Raw genomic sequence first — 22,145 nt, forward strand, 5'->3', positions numbered from 1 at the left:
TCTACACCCCTTGACTGTCTCAAAGTAAAACTGAAGGCAGCTCAGAGGAAAACATCTGAACTAATCACAGGCCTGCAAAGATTTCCTTTGAAGACTTATACAGAGAGTGCGACGCCCAACTCCAAATCCACAGTCAACCACATACAGTGTGCCGTACCTGTTCTGTTCTGTTGTCTCCAGTTTTAACTATGAGATAATCCACTCCAGGGGTGTAGAGATCGTAAGTGATTGGAACCCATGGAGTATCGAGGATGAAGGTGGCTAGGAAATAAGATAACTGGGAAAGGACATGAAATAGTTCACATGCAATAGTATTAATACTACGATGGGAGAGGACATGAAAAATAAAAAGTTATGCGCGCGAACGCATAATTACTGCGTGAGAACGCAATAATTATTGAATGCGAACGCAATATTATTGCTTGTTGACGCAATACATGTATATTCACACGCAATAACTATTATTGCATGCGAAATCAATGGTGTATCGAGGCCAGTTATCTACCGTTACCGGTATTCTAGGTGGCAGCAGGGGGAAAGCCGGTCCCGCTCTCGGAACTCCTCTATATTAAGTCTCGGGTTTTATCCAGCTATATTAGATACGCCATTGTGAATTACTGAACCGTGAGCACTGTCAACAAAGCTGTTTTATAATGCCTTCAACCTGTTGTTCCGTACCTGGGTGTCACAATAGAGGAGGTCATAGTTTCCCCACCGAAAGTAAGCTGCGAAAAGCATGGATTTGTGCTATCAAGCGAGGCAATACCAGGTTTAGTTTGTGGGAGCCAAACCAACATAGCGTCGTCTGTAAAATGCATTTCAAGGACGATGATTACAGTCAAGAAACATCTTATGGTAAGTTAGTTTATAGATAGACTAATTATAATATTTCATTGAAAAAAAACGTGTTTGACCATTGTGTATGCATATATGTTATGATGGTATTTCGGACTCGTAGTGATTACCGTCCGAGGCGACGGTCTAATGTTATCTGACTGGAAAGAGATATGACTGTAAACAGTTAAATGCACTCGGCAGGTCCTGCTCGGTACCTGCTCGGTACTGCAACCAGTGATCGCACAATCTCTACAGTACAGTCAGACATATTCACGATGTAGAAAATACGACATGTACAACTAATGTTGTAATATAATACTGATATTGTTATATCGAGCGATCTAGTAACTACTGCTATCGGCTAAACATAGTCGCTTCGTTATCACACCCGGTCCCCTCCCTCCACACACACACACACCCTCACACACAACATACATAAGGATTCAGTGTTATCTGGAATATATCGTTGCTATTACGTCTTTGACACGTGCACATGTAGATAGATATAAAATATTTAATTTACGCCTTGCAAGTGCTAAGGTTTAATGAAACGAGATTCCCATGATACTCTGTGTATGTGTAAAAAGGATAAAAAGCAAAATAAACAAACAAAAAATGAGCAAATGTGTATTAATTTTTTTTTACATCAAAGCAATATGTAATTATCATATTAAATTTTAAGTGGTATTAAAATGTGATTCATGCAGCTGCAAAATTTAATTTTTATTTTTCACTTTTAATATTTTTAGGATCATCACCATTACATCAACGTCTAAAGAAAGGTGTTGTTCCAAGTGTATTCTCATGGACTGATGAACCATCGCCACAGGACCATGCTAGAGGACAACGTGTAATGAATAGAGGTATCAAAAGGAAACTACTCGTAGAACTTGATGCTGTAGCTAATACTGAGTCTGATGACAATTTACACACTGTACCAGACATTGGACTTAATGTTGAGATTTGTGATGATGAAACCGGTGAAGTATTACAGGAAAATGAAACCAAGTCTGACATAAGTGTTCCAACCACCTTTACTTCATCCACTCAGACACCAGCTCATCCAATGTTTAACATTTATAACTTCATTGATGATGATGCTGGAATACATTTTTATACTGGACTAGAAAATTATTTTCGATTTCTGTTTGTTTTAAGAACACTTGGACCAGCAGCATATTCGTTGGAATATATAGGACATCAAGTTTGTAATATGTCAGTTGAAAATCAATTTTTTATGACATTGATGAAATTAAGACGTCACACTACTAATTTTGAACTGTCAAGACTCTTCGGGATATCTGACAACACAGTATCTAATATTGTATTAACTTGGATAAATTTTATGTATTTACAATGGAAAGAGTTAGATTTGTGGCCAGTAAGAGAACTTGTACATCACTTTACACCATCTGACTTTGGATTGAAGTTTCCCACCACCAGATTAATTGTTGATGGAACTGAGTGTCCTATTAAGAAGCCAAAAGCACCCAAGGCTCAACAAGCTACCTTTTCAACATATAAAAACAGAAACACTGTGAAGACTCTCGTTGGTGCCACACCTGGTGGGTTTATTTCATATGTTTCCCCAGCTTATGCTGGTTCAACTAGTGACCGTCAGATATGTGAGAGAAGCAATCTATTAACAAAATGTGACCCTGGGGATTCTATTATGGCTGACAAAGGCTTTAATGTACAAGATATATTTGCACCGATGGATATATCTATAAACATACCAAGTTTCTTTAAAAAGAAGAATAGACTTTCTGGAGAAATTGTCATGAAGGATAGGAAAATTGCAAGCAAGCGTGTTCATATTGAACGAATAATTGGTTTAGCAAAAACTTATAAAATATTAACTGAGCCTATGACAAGTACAGAGACAAAGTTGGCAACTGAAATTATATTTATTTGCTTCATGCTTTGTAATTTTCGCCCTTGCATTGTTCCATCTCATGCTTAAAGGGACAATTCAGTTTTACACTATAGTGATCGGATGTCTTGCATGCAGAACCCTGGCCCTTGCCATTCTTGTAGTAAAGATTTTTTTGTCTAGAACTACTCATATCGCTCTTACAGTAGGGTGTTTACCTAATTAGATGCATGTTCTTGTCTAAACATTATTTTATCAACTCCTCTGGTTATGTACTGCATTTGTTTTAACTTGCATGACTTTGGCTTGGGTGTTGGTACAGCATACATGATGTACCTGCTTAATCGTATTGATCAACGATTTGGAATTTCAACGATATCAATCAAATTACATAATGTCATGACTCATGAAATTTGTCAATATTTCTTGTTAATATATGTTTCATAACGAATGTAGAACAATACATTTTTAGCAGAATTACCTTCACTGAATTGTCCCTTTAAATGTATTTACATTTATAACTAAATATTTATATTAATAGTGTATATAAATTAAGTCAGTGATTCAGATTGGGGATAAATTTACTTAATTTAGTCCATTTTGCTAGTACGTATATACTCTTTCCAAATGTCCTTAAGATTTTGAAAATCCATAATCATTCCAATAGAGCTAGCTATAGATATCAATATTGTCATAACAAAATTTTGTAAAAATCCCAAAAGGTCCTAATGATTTTGAAGCTAATCTGGAACACAGTAAGTTTATAAGTAATTTAAAGGTTTGGTTTGTTTGGAACAGCCAGGCTTATAAGGACCTGTCAGGTTTAGATTGTGGAGGAAAGGCCAGAGTACCCAGCGAAAAAACCGTTGACAAGCTATAGCTAGCGGTCACTACAGGTCTATCTGTTCATGTCCCACATGGGATTCAAACTAGCGGCCTAGAAGTATTAGTGCACATGTGGAAATCTAGAGATTGTTGCCATGGTAATGTTCACTTTCAGCCTATCAGGACATGAATCACTCAGCTAAAGTATCCCAGAGTCAAACTCACTTTGTCTTTACATTTTATATACCGGTAAATCAAATACTGCAACAAATTTACATGCGAAATATTTTTTGTTTACATTAATTAAGTGACAGTGTATATCACTTACATGTATAAAAGTAAAATTTTTATTTGTATGCTTTAGACAAAACAAACAACAAGTTGGCTAATAAATGAACTTGGTCAATATTTTGGAGAGGTTAAATTTCAACATGATCATAAAGATTCATTCGTAGTGTCTTGTATCATATAAGTGTACTTTATGCAATGTACTGATAAACTTAATCGTTCAGAGAAGAGTGAACTGACAACTCAAATCTTTAATTATCATGTTATACAGTAGCGGGTACTTGGTACGCACATGTCAGAATACATAACTGATAACAATAAAAGTACATAAATTCATTACTCTTTCCATTATTTTTCATAAAGTTTATATGTGATATATTTACAAATGGCACTGACTCAATAATTAATCACCCATGTACCTTCTGAAATTATCATTATCAAGTGCTGCATAATGTCAATGATACTGGAACACATACTAGATCTGTAACTGTTATTATGAAAATATTGGTGGTAATGTTTATGATTAAATATCACACTATACAAACAGGATACCTCAGCCTCCATAACAAATGATGTGTTCCACTGATCATGAATCAGCTGTTGAATAGATCTAAGACAATGTCAGGATGTTTGACAGAACATTTTGGTAAAAAAACATGGTATATTTACAGAAAACTGTAAATAGAAGGAATAATTATTTACTTTGTTTATATTATGCCATAGGAGGAAAATGATAATTGAAATAATGATAAATTGATAATTGAGACAGTGAATTTTACATCAATCAGCTTAAATTATGCCATGATTTTGCAATTTTAATTTTACTTGTGCTCAATCATTATTCTCTCATAACCTTAACAAAATAAAAAAAAAAATCATTCAAGGAAGAATGGAAATTTGACATTACTAAGCATTTAACACTCATACATCTGTTCATACATCCAACTCAGTATCTGACAAGTACTCTTATGTGATTATTTTCTGTGAACTTCTACATCTCCTTTGTACGTTTTATAGTACTGTTTGCTCAGAAGTGCTGGACAGAAGTATTCATCAAAGAAGTTGGTGAGACTGGAAACCATATTTGATATAAAGTTATCATCTCTTTCAATTTCAATTATTTTCATATCACACAGAGTGAAAACAACAAAATCACATCTGTGCATTTTGGTACAAAAAAGCTGTCCTTGGACTTGATAGAAGTAATCATGCTTAGGAGATAAGATTAGATTTCCCTCCCCATTTTCTCTCAGGTATGGTATGGACTGCGGGGTGATCTCCTTGTCTCTAGAAACATACGGACACTTAACCTCAACTAAATGTGACCCTTCAACTACACCATCGGGTGAAGCTGCCAAATAAGGATGGGATTCAGAAATGAATAGTCCACATTTTGAAACATCACACTTTTTTTCTGACATGTATCTTTCTATAGCAAATGGTTCATACTTCTTCCCATGAATAATGGATGGGGCCTTCAACTTTTCAGCTGGTTTCAGATATGCACTTGCAAGCCGCTTTTTATCGGTGAGGCTTGTCAACTTGCATATTCTTCCAAATGAAGAGGAGCAAAGCCTTTTGCTTCTCTCTGCTCCCCAAAGTTTACTGTTTGATTGTTCTCTCGTGTTTGACTCAATTTTAGAAACATAATGTTCATCAACATCTTTTACACCTAATGAAGTCAGAAAATTATCCTCATGCGTCAAAGCAAAGTAGTCATGATCATGAGCTACAGCCAATGTATTTGCTGGAACAAAAGTTTGAAAAATTGGTAAATTAGAAATTCCTGGAGAAGACAGACAAATGTTTCTGAAATTGTCCTTATAGTTGTCACACTTTCTCAAATGCAATGGTCTAGGATCAAATTTTATGTTACAGACTTCATTAGCACCATCCATTTTCAACTCTCTTGCTTTAAGTGGAGATCCCTTATACCTCTTTACATGATGGAAAGTTTGTAGCTTTTCTGTACATGTTAGTTCCACGATCACATGTTTTTTACAAGAAAATTCTGATACAGCATACAGTACAGTACACACATGCTTACAGTGGGCATTTGGTCCCATGCCCGCAGCACATTCACACTGTGACTCTTGAACATGCCCATCAGAATCAAATGAAACATCAATTTTGTAAGCTACTGATTTTGACATTTCAGCATGACAGGAACTTCTTACAAAGAACATATCATTATAACTAACACTTCGCATGTACATGAGGTATTTCTCTTTGTACATATTCATCGATACCTTCTCAATAGATTTGTCATATTGTTCAAGGTAAGTGTTTATATTAGCAGTTGTTACATTAGGGAATTTTCTGTCACTGTTCAGGTCACAATACCCTGCTTCATCTGGAAGCTGCATTTTGAAATCTTCCATTCTGACGTCATTATTGCTGCCAAAGTTGAAATTTCTTGTATATGATTCCAGTCTGAAATTGCAATTGAAGCTAATACTACTACTATAGCTATCAATAAATTAACTCAAGCCATTAAACAAGTTCTTGTAGTTCAAATATTGAGTGGTTTTTAGCTATGAAGCTCAACAAATTTACAGTAGACGGTAGTAGTCTATATCTATAACAAGGGGTGTTATCATATGTTCACAAATGATTACATTATACAGGCAAATTTACATACAATAGCAGTCCACTATCTTATATTGATCTTGTATTTTATAAACATTTTTTAAAGAAATTTTAAAATAATCATGTCTGGATAAAATAGATAGGCTGCATAGCTGCGATGATATCGACTTGACGATCCCCCATAAGAATTTACAATGCGTTCAAGCACAGTCGGACTTACACAAGTCTACCGAATACAGACGTATTTTAAACAAGAACAAATAACGCCATGAATCTAAAACAGCCATAATAATTCTTTATTTGTTTATTATTTACAGCAAGTATGATTAATTGATAATACTAGCGACCTTTGTCAAAAACCAAAACAGGATGAGCGCATCAGACCATCTTTGTTTACGTTATACATAGGCCCTACATACAGTACATTAGCTAACCTTTCAATCAGTTCTTTTTTACGCCCAGACACTTTCGCATTGCGTTTCTTCAGTTCACACTTAAGTTGATCAATTGTCCATGTTCCATACTTGTCTGAAGACATCGTTACCGGCAAAGTTTCATTCAGGATAACGACTTTTAGCGATAAAAGAGACGCAGAAAATCGTTGACGAAATCGTCTAAAATCGTAATGTTACCGGAAACCAACTTGGACCGGGTCGCCCGAAGCGCCACCTGTCGATTTCAAGTAAGGTAACTGGCCTCGATTCGCCATACTATTGCGTATGGACGCAATACATGTATATTCACACGCAATAATTATTGCGTTCACACGCAATACTTTTGCGTTTGCACGCATGCCAATAACTTTTAATTGTTCATGTCCTTTCTCAGCCACTGTAAAGAAACATACTTTAAATAACGGTCACTTTTAAATAGGCTTAAATCATTATTTGAATCCCTATATTAAAATACATAAAAATTTAACATGCTAAAAAGAGGGCTTGACAAAATGAAGATTTTAATCAAATTAAAACTTCATTTAGGTTTTGCTGTAGTCCCAGTTCATAATAAATATAAAACAAAGACTAAATCATACCTTAATTGTAATTATATTTTTGTGTTTGAAGCTGTTATAAAATTTCGAAATCCTAGAAATATAGAGGAAAAATTATTCTCATCAATTATTGTTATTCTTGATTGTCCTTTTCCAGAAAGGTCTATGCATCTTGTGACTTTAAGTCGATTTGCATACTTACGTGTACTGATGAATATACTTCGTCCCCAATACACCCGTGAAGCACCTTCAGTAAGCTAAAAACATCAGACAATGGGTTTATTGCATGTCATTGAAGATTTCCAAAAAACAAAGCAATTATGGACTTTTGTTGAGGCCCGTATGGTTTTATAACGCCTTGGTAGAATTCCCAAGGTCATCATTTTAGATTCTACCAAGGCGTTACAACACCGCATGGATCGAATCAAAGGTACTTTTAAAACTTCTGTATTAGATATATGTACAAATGTCAAAAGAATTATCCGATTTATATATTAATTGCAGGAAGAACGATGGCTACAGGACGTCACCCTGAAGAACTCAACGTTTGGGTAATGACGTCACAGAAGGCACATTAACTCGATGTTTCTAAAACCGGAAACATCGAGTCGATATGCTAAATGTCGAACCTCACGTGACCATGTATTAACAAACAGAAAAGAGAACAATCAGAGCATGTCTAATAGATAAAATGATAAAAAAATGACATGAAATTATAAGTGTATCGAAATTTCGATACAAGTTTCATAAAGCCTTCATATGAAATTAACACAAATTAAAGTACTTTATATCATTTGGCTTGAGAAAATAATGCATGGGAATATTTCAGACAAAATATGCTATAAAATTCAAGTACTATCAAATGGTACAATATTAAACAGGACAACATTGTAAATTCAACAACCACAGGTTTATGGAGTGATTGCTACGATATCGTTAGAAATTAGAAAAAAAACTATACTAAAATTATTCAATGTAATGGTGATGCATTACAATAATTATGACCATTATGAAAGAAAACTATTACCCTCACATCAATGTCCTAATACATTTTTGGCGAGGGTCACCTCGCCATTGTGATCGTGGTTGCAGTCAATTTCCTCAATATGATTGGCTTAGAAATTGCTCGCAGATACTAGCGCTCCTAGCGGCAGTGTATTCAACAACTTTGATTTTACCGGGAATTTTAAATAGCAAATTTTGAATATGAAAGTTACTGAAATAAGCGTATCTGTAACGTTGAAATAGGAATAGTATATTACGGCTTTCATATCCTTACTATATACACTATCCAAAAGATCTTCTGTTTGAAAATTTCCTCCTGAATTGTTTACAAAGTATCTAGACTTTTCGTCCCCAAAATGGTATTTACAATGAATGAAGACGTTTCGTCCCAAAAATGCTTCGCTCCGAAGCTGATTCCCCCCAGACGTTTACTCCCTATTAGTGACAGTTATCCCGTAACGGAAAACAATGAAATCAATATTTCACCTCGAACATCAAAATTGATACCATAATGAATTTTGTAATTTGGATCAAATTTGTCTCGGAGAAAATACATTTCATGGCGAAATGGAGATGCATTTATCACGGCTGTGTTATGGCACATGGCCTTACTACAATGGAAGAAAGACAACTCTAACAAAATTTTGGACAAACTTGGTCTACTGATAAAAAGCACGTGACAGACGGTGAACATTTTGTAAATGTCCAAGGTGGCGTAATCTTAAAATTAACGGCAGTTAATAAGGTATGAATATTTACCACATCCATAATTATCGATAATTTCATAAGCACATGTATAAATATCAGATTATATCTATATACTAAAGCACGTTCAGAGATTACCACTAAACCATACTTTCACAGGAGTTTGACGTTCTGTCAATAATATATAGTATACATATATAAAAAATACTCCAATATACTATATAAAAACACCAGCAATGAAATGCATCGCTGGCCAAAATTTTCACCACCTTCGGTAAAAGTTCTGTAAAATTTGTTCTGGGGATTGTCTGCATGTGTCACCGTGCCGATAATACAATAAGATGTTATTCTTCACATATATCAACACTAACCTGTTCACAACCCCATCACAATAAGTTTAATTTAATTTGGTTATTTAGTTGGGTGCCAATTCTGTAACAGGAGAGAAGAAAATGTAGCTCTTCCGAATGAGCTACCTGATCACCGATAATCAACCCAGTCTGATCCCGCTACAAATATTTATCTGGTTATTTTATCTCCCTTCCTATTTTCAATCTACCTTCATGACTTAGAATCTTACCTGGTGGAAAAGAATATTTTGTCTTACAAATCTTGACAAATTATGCACACTGTGATTGTTGCAAGCTAAACTACGTATCCGCTAGCTGATTGCTGTTGATTGTTAATGATCTCAAACACACTAATTACTTATTGTGCCAATTTAAGAAAATATATTCTACTCCTTTCAAATATTCCTGATTTCTATTCATGTGTAATATCTCAAAACATTGACAGGTGCACGGAGTACGGCGGACCAAACCGTCGATGTTTTGGACATCTGCTAGATATTTCAGTTTCAGGTTACGGTGGCCAATAAAAGGAAACAAACACAATGCGGTTTTCATATGTTATTTCTTCTAAATACAGCATTTTTTGTGCAAGTTGTCAAGCATTTATGGGGAATATTTTGCATTGAAATTGTCACCTTCATACATCGGTTTTGGGACTCCATGGACATTGTTTTTCCCCATTTTTTTGATGCGCTAAATATACTGATAGTAGATTTTTTAAGCATTTTCAGCCCTAAAAAGTACCTGCGCAAATTATACCAGTTTTTACGGTATATGATATTGGAATATATCCCAAACTTTTTATCATATTATTTGCCAATAACACTGTTATGATATCAGAAATATCTGATGGTCTACAACAAATGTTACATGAATTTTAACAATATTGCATAACATGGAAATTAGAACTTAATATCAGAAAGATAAAAATTGTGATATTCTCAAGACGTAAATCGGTACAACAACTACAGTTGATGTTATGGAATACAGAATTAGATTTATAAGAATTGTTTACATATCTAGGTACAGAAAATAATGTTAATGGTAGCGTTTTTAAAGAAAGGGAAAAAACCTGCTGAACAAACAATTAAATCGGTGTTTGTTATTCATAAGAAATAAAGGAATGTATCTCTTCCTGTTCATCTTAAACTGAAAATATTTGATTCACTTGTAATGACAGTTTTATTATACTCATCAGAGGTATGGGGATTTGAAAATAAAAAATGTAGAAAAATTCATTTGTAATTTTGTAAAACAATCCTGAAGTTAAGATAGTGTACAAACAATTTCATTGAGCTAACAAGTTATCCGGTTTGAATTGAAGTTCGGATACAATGTATATCAATCAACTTGTTGTTTTACAAAAGAATAATTACAAAACTTGTTAAAAGTAGACCAATTGACAAATTTATTCAAAAATCACATGGGGTGATAAGTCTTCTAGAGGACAGACATATTCTATATTTAAGACATTTTGACATAGAAAAGTATGCCTCTTGTCTTTCTCTGCTTCAAAACAATACTTGTTAACTGATACTGTGGTCCCAGGAACGTGATGACAATAGTCATTAAGAATGGATATTTTCATTAACATCAAATTAACAAGGAAAATGCTGAAGGTGTTATAAAATCATTTGACATTTAGTATGTGTCTCTTATTTTACACCTTGGTGTCCAAGGAATCCTCAAAAGTACAAACTGGAAGGAACACCAGCCAATTTTATTTCTTATTGTACAAAACTACAGTAGTATTGACCTTAGAAATATATTCCTCCTATCATCGAGACCGAGCCCTTTAGTACTTTCAGTACTTTGATTATATATCTGTAAATAGAACCCGGATAAAAGTTGGAGCTTATGGTGAAAGATGACACGTCAGCTGTGTAGACAATTCATACAATGAGATATAATCCGTTTGTTGTGTCTGGGGGAAAACCTCGATCTTACAACAACACAACAACTTCTTGTTAACATTGTTTAGTTTTTACCAACCGATTTTTGAGAAGCTTCAGATAGTTTGAAATGATTGTTGATATTGTCCGAAAAAGATAAACAGTACAGTGTGGATCTTCGATGCAGGAGTCTCGGTCTTTCCCCAGTATATTAATATCGATTATACACTATACTACATATAACGCCATCGGACATCTGTTACACAAATGTATTAGATATATGTACATATTAAGGATATATCAGGAATGAATGAAGTGTAGACTTGCATGAGCAATGAAGGCTGCGAATAAGCTTATACATGTACATATATAATTACTACCCGGACGATGGATAGATGACAGTAATCTGACAGTTGATGATACAGTCATTTAATGGTTTGTTTTAAGGCCTCTATCTTCTCTCCAAGACAAACTGTTCATTGTACTGCTCATTTCATTCTCCAACCTTTCACTTCAAACATGCCTACGAACAGTGATTGTATAGAGAAGCCCATTGGGGCCTAATTCCAGTCACTAACTAAGGAGGTTGACTGGTAATACAGGAATTACAGAGATCTTGTGGATGTCACCAAATGTCCTAGTTTAGATGCTATGTCCACATCTTGTGGATGTCATCACATGTCCTAGCGCAGTTGCCGTACCCCACATCGCCCATATGTTACAACTGCATAATTAAAATAATACTCCTCCCTCTGGCATCGTCTGTTCACCATAGTTGTGCGTTGTTCCAAGACTCTGTCTGTTTGACATACTGCTCCGTCTTCGTGTCTCAGATTGCTCTAGCTTTATGTATCACTGACTGGATAAGCAAGAGGGGAAATCATCTCAGAACACCCAACACTTGAACATGCTGGATAGTGTTATCCCCGTTTTATCAATATTTCATTTTCCCTGTGAAGTTCTCTACCCTAGCCGCATAATGATGATGCTACTTTGGACAAGACCATTACAATATAATTTTCCGAGTCGTTTGATTCGCTTGTAAATCGATGGATTTGTTGCCACAGTTGAGTTACATCTTTCCTCTTACTGTTCATCATAAGAAAATTTGTGTAAAACAACATAATCAGTATAGTACGTAGAACCAAATGTCACAAAGTCCTGACCTACTCGTACTTAGTCCATACGAACACGACTGTCACTATTCACGATGACTTTACTCACGACTCCCATAGGCCATTCGTTATGATGTAGAGTTTGATGTCTTAGAAGAAAGATGTCTCCTTCCCAAACGTTCCTCGAGTGATCCTGCCACTTCTTCCTGCCCTGCAGTGACGAAAGGAACTCGATTTTCCACCGTTTCCAGAAGCAGTTAGCAAGATGCTGGACACATCTCCATTGACTCCTGTAGATGTCCTTGGTATTGAAGTCCTCAATGCAATTATAATCCACCGTATGAGTAGTCTGCATGGTCAGAAGCGTCGATGGCGAGTCCGGGTCTGCAGGTATACCAGTCACTGGTTGAGTTTAAGATCGACCTCGTTTCCGCTAGGAAGGTAGTCAAAACTATGTGTCAGGTTCTTATGCGCGACGCCGGAAAAGAGAGAGTCAAGAGTTTTGCGTGAGACGCCAATTAAACGTTCCCAGACACCACCTATATGGGATGAATGAGCGGAATTGAAGTTCAAGGTTATTCCCTTTCTTGACAAGAAATCCCTGACATCAGAGCTAATCACATCGCTGCGCCAACAAAGTTCGTACCACAGTCAAATCGAATTAGCTGACAGCATTTTGTGTGGTCTTTGGCGCTTTTCCTTGATGCGACATGTTTGAGATTCGATATCGCACCTTTAACCCCATACCACGATGAGAAATGTTCAAACCTTGATCCGATGTCAGATTGTTTCACAGGTACAGTTACTGACTTGACTTCCGTTTTGAAGTTATTTCCGTCAAGGTTCATGAGAGGATATTCGGGATCTTTCTCCGAATCACCCTGATCATTAACGTTACAGAGAATATCTTTGGGACCGTTGAGCCAAAGGCTATCAGTCATAGTTACCAGCTGGTACCGAGCGAGTTCCTTCATCGGCTGGGTTGAGTTTAGAATGCACGTAATTCCACTGCTCGGGAATGCTGCATCTGCGGATGCGTTCGACTCGTTGTTCGACGTACGTGAAGAATCGCTGGCACTGGTTTGCGATGTACCCCAGAACAACCTTACTGTCCGTGAAAAATTGTACGCCGTCAAACATCACATTCGCTTCTTATTACTTCATAGAGTTCCGTCGCGAGTACGGCGGCACACAGCTCTAGGCGAGGGATGGTATGCCCATGTTTTGGGGCCAGTTTAGCCTTCCCTTACACAAACCCAAATTCTTGTTTTTCAGCGAGATCGTTGAGTCTAGTGAAGGCCATTTCCGAAGCGTCACAGAAAATACAAAGTTTCATTTTAGCTGTTTGGCTAACAGATGTACTACCGTAGGTGCGTGATATTTTCACGGAAACGAGATTATGCAAGGACGACTTTCACGCTTCCCATTTGTCGCTATGTTCGTTCGGAAGAGGCTCGTCCCAATCACGACCGTCGGATATTGCCTCACGCAGTATTGCTTTACCTGCAATGGTCACTGGTGACCCAAGGGGTCAAACAAACTGTTTATGGTAAATAGAACACCCCGCCTAGTGAAAAGCTTATCTTGCGGCGACACTTGAAAGGTGAACTGATCATCCCGAAGTTTTCACGAGATGCTCAGGCTTTGTTGGATAGGTAGACCTTCATGACCGAGTTCAACGTTTTTTAGTTCCTTGGCTAAGTCAACGTTTTCGAACGCAGATAACACAGCACTAGAATTGGACGAAACCTTTTTGAAGACGCAACCGTCCGAATCCCTTGAGAGCTTTCTGAGTCCGCTTGAGAAGTTAAATGGCTACTTCCTCTGATGAGTTCGACGAAAGTGCATCGTCTACGTAGGCTTTCCTATGTACGAACTGACTTACGTCTTCTCCGTATTTTTCTTTGGCTTCGAGCGCTGTCCTGCGGAAACCATAAGTAGCTACTGCTAACAGACACCAGTACACTGTTTAGCAGCACTCCATTGACACTGGAAGATGAGTCGAAGACTCGTCGTATACGGTCCTATTTCTGGGGCTGATACATCCTGAACAAGGGAAGATACCAGCATTCCGCAGCTGGATCAATCGGCATCGATTAAGGTTTGCAAGAAAATGAGGAAGTAACCCTTCTTTACTGGATTCCGTCGAAGACTGTTGTAAAGACTTTAAGCATTGTCTAATGCCCGTTTCCTATTGTTCGGTAAACGCGGCCTATCGTCCTTAAGAGGTAGTGGGGCAACCCATTTACAACTTCCTTTACTATCTTTTTTTTTCATTTTTGTACCTATTAAGGACAGAAAATGTTTTTCGTCGACCGACATGCCGGGTTTGTTCTCACCGACTGTACGACGGAAGATATCAGACACTTCGAACTTGTTGTCGTACGGATCTAAGATAGACGCATGACCTTTATTAGGGTGAAACAAAGTCTTAATTAGGTTGAAACAAAGTCTTCATTTCGTTCGTAGCGGACTGGGTAAGTTGACCATTCAGACAAGATTCGCCGATTATCATTCAACCAAGACTCAGGTGCTGATCATATGGCTGCTCCGGAGGGCCTAATTTTTGTTCGATAACGTGATGCGCGGAGATCATATCTCGACCGATCAGCATTCGAATTTCGGCGTTCTCTTCAAGCGAGGAGATGAAATGTCAGAGAGATGTGTGTAATTCACTGCAATATCTGGAATCTCCTGCCTATTGATAGTAATTGCGTCACATTCTATCAAGTTTGGAACTTCAAGCAAATATACAAATATACAAATCCTGATGACCGTCTGCCGCTGTTTTGTACATTACCACTGCACCTTGAGAGTAGATATTCCTCGGAAGACGAGTTCGGATCAAAGGTGTTGAAACGTTCTGCTCGACCGAGGGACCTATTACTTTGTTCGTCCAAGATAGCGTAGGCAGGAATTGGACAAGTGAGGATTGACTTGTGACGGAAATTTACCAAGACCATTTTAGCGCAGGATTTTCCCTGAGAATCACGACCGCAGATTTCCGTGCAAATGGAGTTGACCTTAATCTTCTCCCCGCCGTTAGCTTTATCACATTTGTTCGCATTCTTCCAGTCGTTAGGCTTGTTTTCTACTGTAGGTTTATTGAAATGCATACCCGTACAGTGGCGGTTGCTGTCGCAAGTTTTGCAATGTACAGTCACAAATTCCGCATGTGTTTTCCATCACAACACCGAAAACAGTGACCGTTACGTTTAAGTAATACTCGGCGTTTAACGACAGGTTTTGCTAGAAAGACCATATAGTCATTTAATTAACGAGTGTCCTGACATATGAATTAGACATCACGAGTCGCATCATTAGCGAAAGACGACTTAATGCTCAAAGCTTGTTTTAAGGAGGTAGGGCCCAGCCACTTGACGAGCATGTCTAACTCTTCTGTCGGGGACGGGTCAATTTTGAGCATACATCTTTGTAAGAATTTTTTCATGGCGTAAAATTCTGGTTGATCGGTAAATTTAACAGTCGGTTTGTAAACAAGTCGCGTTTCAATAAGTACTGAGACATATCCAATGCTGCTACCCCAGAATCTTTCCCCTGTATGTGTCCTGAGATGCACTCATTCCCCTGTATGTATCCTGAGGTGCATTGGCAGGGGGCACATACGTGTATGTGTTCTGTGGTGCACTCGCAGTGGGCACAAACGTGTATGTATTCCTGGGTGCACTCATTCACCTGTATGTGTCCTCGGGTGCCCTAGTTCCCCTATATAAGTCCTGAGGTGCATTTGTAGGGGACACAGACGTGTTCTGTGGCGGCCCGCTGTAGACATCATTAATACCGACGGATGTGTGAACGGTTTTGAGTGAACGGTTGAAATAAATGTGTGTTTTTTGTTTCACCTTCATTAACTTTAGACACATGCACGCTTTCGGTTTATAAGGAGTTTCCTGTCGTTTGCGGTTAGAGTGTGGGTGTTTGTGGCATAAAAGGCACGTAGGACTGTTCGGATACTGGACCGGGTGTGCCCTGATTCCAGAGCAGGCCGATGGTTATTTTGACTTTTAATTTAAGATCAAATTCTTTTCCTTCTTGTTCGTTGGTAAACTTTCGATTAGGAAACGCCCGATTTAGGGTCTGATTCATCATTTCCAATAATGTTTGCATTTTAACGTTCTCCACTTCATATTCTTCCTCGACTTTCAGGCATTTCAACTTCAGCGTTCTGTGAATAGACTCTCCCTGAAGTTCAGCTTTACGTTTCATCAATTCAGTTCGCGGTTCGACAACTCAATTTTTACACGAGCGGCTTCAGCTTTAACGGTTTGACGTGCCAACCTCGAACTAGATGAGCTACTTTTTCCGGTTTTAACAGAATTAGGTTTTCTGACCGTTTGGTCACTATTTGAGTCATTTTCAGTTTCTGGCTGGTTCAGCCTTTCCGAGTTGTCCGTACCCTCGACCGACATTGTTTACCGTTAAGCAATAAACATTGAATTTTTCACTGTTTTGGCAGCTAACCGAATATGCGACCCAACGATGTTGAATTATTGAACCGTTTATTTTAATCGTTCGATACGCATGTGTGCGATGAAAACCTAAAACAGAAAAGAAAAATCTGATGTTACTAACAGTTATTTCTATAGAATACAAAGGTGTAATTTGCATGTATTCAACCAATAAAATATTAATATGACGTTTTCCGTGTCATAACATTATATTTGCTCTGGTGTGCACCCTGTTTGTTCTCTCATGTTTCTTAACGAATTGGATCGTGCACACCAAGTCATCACATGTTTATATTTAATGCCTTACTTATCGATTCTATCTCCCCTATTTGTCAGATCTTCAAACAATGTTATTCTGTCTCCTGAGCTGCTCTCTCTTTCATTCCTTTGTACAAACAGCGCTGCTTCAATCGCATCAATCGCACAAGCTTTGTTGAGCCTGTCGTTCCCTCAGATGTAAGACTCTATGTCTTTCTTCCTGAAGTCCTTAATTTAGTTGATAACGTGAGTATTTACTTGCAGGAGCAAAACTTTGGGATGTCAACCAATCGTGCCATGATTCTACTATTCTTGATGTCATCTGTCTCCCCAGTCCCTAATCTACTACTGATCGTCTCCCCTCGCAGTCTCCGGGATTATCCCAGAGTTGATAACTCACATACAACAGATGCCTTCAGTGGTTAAATGCACTTTGTTGGAGTCAAATTCTAAATCCTGTATCTCAGAGCATTCTCTAGAAGGAGTTTGTTGGTGTGATTAATGGACTCTGTGGATGAATCCCTCTCTTTCCCAAAACCAAACTAGAGGAATGCGCAGCTACCTGGAGCAAGTCCGTGTATATTGCTTGACTCCTTTTCGGATATTTTAAATCCAGCAGGTTGAAAGTTCCAATTATGGTTGTTGGGGAACGGTTATTTCCCGAAGGACTACCATGAACTTGATATAGAAGAAATCTCGTTCATTTCACCTGTTGCCTTTATGGTAGAGTGCCATTCTGTGGAAGCATGAACACGGTCATTGTCCATGCATACGAATAGGTGTATCATGTTCATGATATACATATATCGTTTTCATAGTTATTGGTAAGTAACTTAAAGCGCATATGTATATGTGATATGCTGTTGAGGAGATAATGTATATTGTTCGATAAGGAAGATTCGTTTTTCAAAAATATGGGCGCCAATCGAAGTGAAGAGTGGCGATTGATAGTTTATTCTGGTGTAAGTTGCATATAATTTTAAACTGAATGTTCAGTGTGTTATCTATTCTGCAGTTTCATAACATACCACTTCCCACTCATTATCACTAATTGATCCACACTCTAGACACTAACGGACAAGTCAAGTCTTGGTATACTGAGAGTTTTGTCATACGAGAATTTGCATCTTTAATGATGAGTAAGATGTATATGCGTCGATGACAGGAGAGTTTACAAGGTGCATGATGAGCAATTCAAGATACAAATGTATCTAATCTAAATGGAATGATTGTCGATATTTCGTCATTGATAATAATATATTTGTATGTGCAGTGTAGCTTGTAACAATAACAGAAATCAAAGCAATCAATGTTGTATCAGTTTCCATGTAGTTGGTAGTAGTTTTTTCTCTGGACACTCCGGCTTTTCTTCACTACCAAAACCAAACAAAATTAAGGGCAATAATCAGTATTAATTCCCTTATCAATGTAGGAAAAGTAATGTATTGAGGTCCATGAAGAAACCATAACAGCACTCCACTACTGGTATTCTTTGTCTGTTATGTAAGCGCTAATTAAGTCAATATAAAGCAGACGACGCTGGTGTTATTTGGACTTATAAGGCCAACACTCGTGACAATCTTTGCTCTGAATGTTTGACTTGCATCAAGCCAGGTCGTATTAAAATTTAGCTCCTGGTTTAGAAACTTTGACAAAATTGCAATCATCTTACAGACTTTGTATATTATCTTATGGGTCCTTTATGTCTTTATCTGTTGCTTTTAACACGTATTCTGCTGTATTAGGTAATGTTATACAAACGCACCTGCTTTTCGCCTTAATTTGAGGGTAGGGAATGCTTTGAATTTGAATAATTTGAATTACTTGTTGACATGACATGTACCAGAACAATAGAGATCGTCTGTGATCGTAACCCCGGAAATGGAGATGCAAACATAACATGGAGTCATGAAAACCATTTTAGATAGTATTTGTTTCATCACACATGTATTGACATTACCAATCATTTGTATCACATTGGGAGATTGCATGACGTATATATACCGGTGTATTAACATTTTTTTCAAAACATATACGTATTTATAATGTAGATACTTGAACAGGGAGTGTTATCTGGAGATTTGAAATGACCTACACTGTACATATATGTGGATACAAATCAACATTGTAATGTCATACTCAATATGACATGTTTGCTGGGTATTGTATATCTAGAATTTAGCTCTGAAACACATTGAATATTCCATTCAACAAACAGGAAATACTAACAACAATTCACTGAAACAAGGATACACAATACGTGTTTGCGCAAGTCAAGTACAAGTGTGTAAATGCATCTAGCTGTAATTACAACTTTCCGGAAAAGTGTTCATGGTTATAAGCAAACTAACCCTCTGCTATAGAGTGTCAAGTATATAAATAGTATACACATTTAAGCATACACAACTGAAGAGATAAAACATACCATTATTTTCATTTTAATTTGTTTGAACGGAAACCTACATGCTATATAACATGAAATATTTGTTGTGTAAAAACTGTCGTCGTTGCTATAAAACCACAAATATATATATATATATATAACCAATTACATCATAAGTTCGTTCAATACAAAACTGCAATCATGGTTAAAATGAGTACTATATATAGTAACTACGAATATTTTTACCTATGAAAAAATGGAATTTCCAGACCATAAAGGACACTTTTGAGAATATTTTGGTCAAAATGTGTTGGTAAAATTGACAGGAGATGGTAGTCTTTCTCTTATAAATGCCTTTATCAGCTATTAAAGTGTACGCGGAATGGAAAATGATATTTAGATATGTTATTCTGTTTGATCTCCTGACAAGAATGTTGAAAACCGCATCAAAATCGGCCGCTTCAGTACCGAGATACCGCCCTCCGAAGTGCTCGATTTTTACCTGTATATCAACTGCTGATTTGGGGAATAACCGGATGTGACGTCACGAGGACAACGGCAGTGAGGTGTTTGGTAGTGGGGTTATAGCACAAAGGTGGACATATATGTATTCCTAAAATGGGGTTACGAGAATTTTACAGATATATATATACAGTATAAAGTTATGGTGACGATTTAATTATATAAAAAAATTAGGAAATATTGCAACTGAAATCATGCTAAATACATAAGTAGATTAGCGGAAATTGCAGAACAGAAGATCAGTGGTGGACTTCTTTTTAATAAAACTTACAATTAATGAGTACTAATAAAAAATAAAAAATAAATGACAAATCCCTTTATATAAGAAAAGCATCCAAGTGCTAAATATTTGTCCAATTATGTATCACAATTCTAACTAAAGTAAAACATAAACCCTGAGATATAGTAGCTCATTTGCTCAAAGGGAAGTAACTACTAAATTAGATCACATTTTGTTCAAAGGGAGGTAACTACAACACTGCGTCTCCTGTTAAGTGTTACATCAAAGGGAAGTAACTACGTCTACCATGTGATATCTCGTTCAAAGGGAGGTAACAAATTCTTCAAACTCTCACTCGAGATAACGCATTAAGAACACAACTCTTAATTGACCTATGGTATGGCTTCATGTGCTTGAAATGAACCCCATCTGCACTCAATAATGCATGTTCGTTCCAAATTGAACGACAATGTGACCAAAATACAATAAATGGTTCTGCATGTAGACGAGAGGAAAGCAAGGCATTGACTCTGGCGACACGTTCATTGTAAATAGCAACCGAAACATCACCCTTGTGTAATCGCGTTTTCGTGCCCGTTCAAATAAAGCACACACGTAAACAACACGAACCCCGAAGCGTGCTAAAAGGCATGTTGCCAACTCGATAATGCCATCAGCAACACGATCGGCATTGGCTGAGTGGGAACTCAAATCGTTACCTCCAATTTGTAGGCAAACTGCATCGTAGCGATTCCCCGCAAAAATACGTTTGAGGGCTGATCGAATACGACAGATCTGAGCTCCCGGCAAACCATGAAACACATGAGGATCTGTCACTCTCCCCCTGATACCCGAGGCGTCAACACCTGCAGTGATCTTCTTACCCCGTAGCGAGTCTAGGATAGTATATAGTGCTAGTGTTAAAATTCTGTTGACGCCATAGTGATTTTTTACTTAGTAGATTAGGTATTATTCATAGTTCTAGTCTATCACTAACGTGATAGCTAGATAGTGCTCTTAGTGTTAGACTAGTGCTAGATAGTGATTCATTTGGATTTATCAGTGCTGTTTCTTGGATTATATTTGTGTGTTCTTATTCGTGGATATTTTATAGTGTTCTTAGTGTTTTATTCCTGGATATTAGTGCTATAGTGTCAGTGTTTGATTCGGTGGATTGTGTGATTCTAAGGAGTTTACTAGTATCGGAGACCATTCCAGCAGCTAGACACAGCTAAGTACCCGTACTAACAAACCCTTGGTCTAACTAATTTTTCTCCTTATCTCACTGATAACTTCATACACACAATATCATTATGGGGGAACAGGTCATAGTTCTCAAACCCAACCCCAGGGACGGGAACTTTAGGCCCTATAAGGGGATTAGCCAAAATCAGGCCCGGGGGGACATTCAATCCCATGCGGGGACATCAAGGGTGACATTTCTGCCCTCGGGGGTTATCTTGTTAGTGTGCCTTACGGCACTCCAAGTCCAGGGGGCCCTAGTCCTAACAAGGGTAGCGGGGCTAACATTCACCCCCTATAAATCCAGCAGGCCCCTCAATGGGAAAAGACATAGCCCCCGGGGGAGGACAACACGCACACGCACAACAAAACAACAGCACAGCAACAGACCACTTATTAAGGGAGTCATATACAACATACCACACCATTTCAAGACAAACACCTTCCTCAGTCCAACAATCAGTAGGGCGACACGTCTAGTTAACTACAAAGGGGAAACAACAACATCGGTCCTACTGACATTTAATCTCCCCAAATTACCACGCACAATTAGTAACGGTATTCACACACTCGCCGTAACA

The 22,145-nt window shown here is 37.5% G+C and overlaps 2 protein-coding genes across 7 annotated transcripts in view; one reads left to right on the forward strand and one right to left on the reverse strand.

Moving 5' to 3' along the window:
• The first annotated feature begins 483 nt into the window (after nt 1-483).
• The window catches only part of LOC138330009 (uncharacterized), a 40,288-nt gene continuing 18,626 nt past the window's right edge, over nt 484-22,145 (forward strand). The window contains exons 1-2 of one of the 2 annotated variants that reach the window (XM_069277353.1): nt 484-855; nt 1,587-4,159. In XM_069277353.1, the coding sequence (XP_069133454.1) occupies nt 654-855; nt 1,587-2,800 (1,416 nt within the window). In that variant the 5' untranslated portion in view covers nt 484-653 and the 3' untranslated portion in view covers nt 2,801-4,159. Of the gene's footprint in view, nt 856-1,586; nt 4,160-22,145 lie in introns of those variants that run through there. The other variant, XM_069277359.1, reaches the window with a different exon arrangement.
• Nucleotides 4,301-22,145, reverse strand: part of LOC138330024 (uncharacterized) — a 143,809-nt gene continuing 125,964 nt past the window's right edge. For all 5 annotated transcript variants that reach the window (XM_069277381.1, XM_069277397.1, XM_069277405.1 and 2 more), the window contains 2 exons: nt 7,606-7,660; nt 4,301-7,243 (listed from right to left, as the gene is read on the reverse strand). In XM_069277381.1, coding sequence (XP_069133482.1) covers nt 4,798-6,204 — 1,407 coding nt within the window. In that variant the 5' untranslated portion in view covers nt 6,205-7,243; nt 7,606-7,660 and the 3' untranslated portion in view covers nt 4,301-4,797. The remainder of the gene's footprint in view (nt 7,244-7,605; nt 7,661-22,145) is intronic.

The sequence above is a fragment of the Argopecten irradians genome, chromosome 1 (assembly GCF_041381155.1).
Source record: "Argopecten irradians isolate NY chromosome 1, Ai_NY, whole genome shotgun sequence".
In the NCBI taxonomy this organism is placed as follows: Eukaryota; Metazoa; Mollusca; class Bivalvia; order Pectinida; family Pectinidae; genus Argopecten; species Argopecten irradians.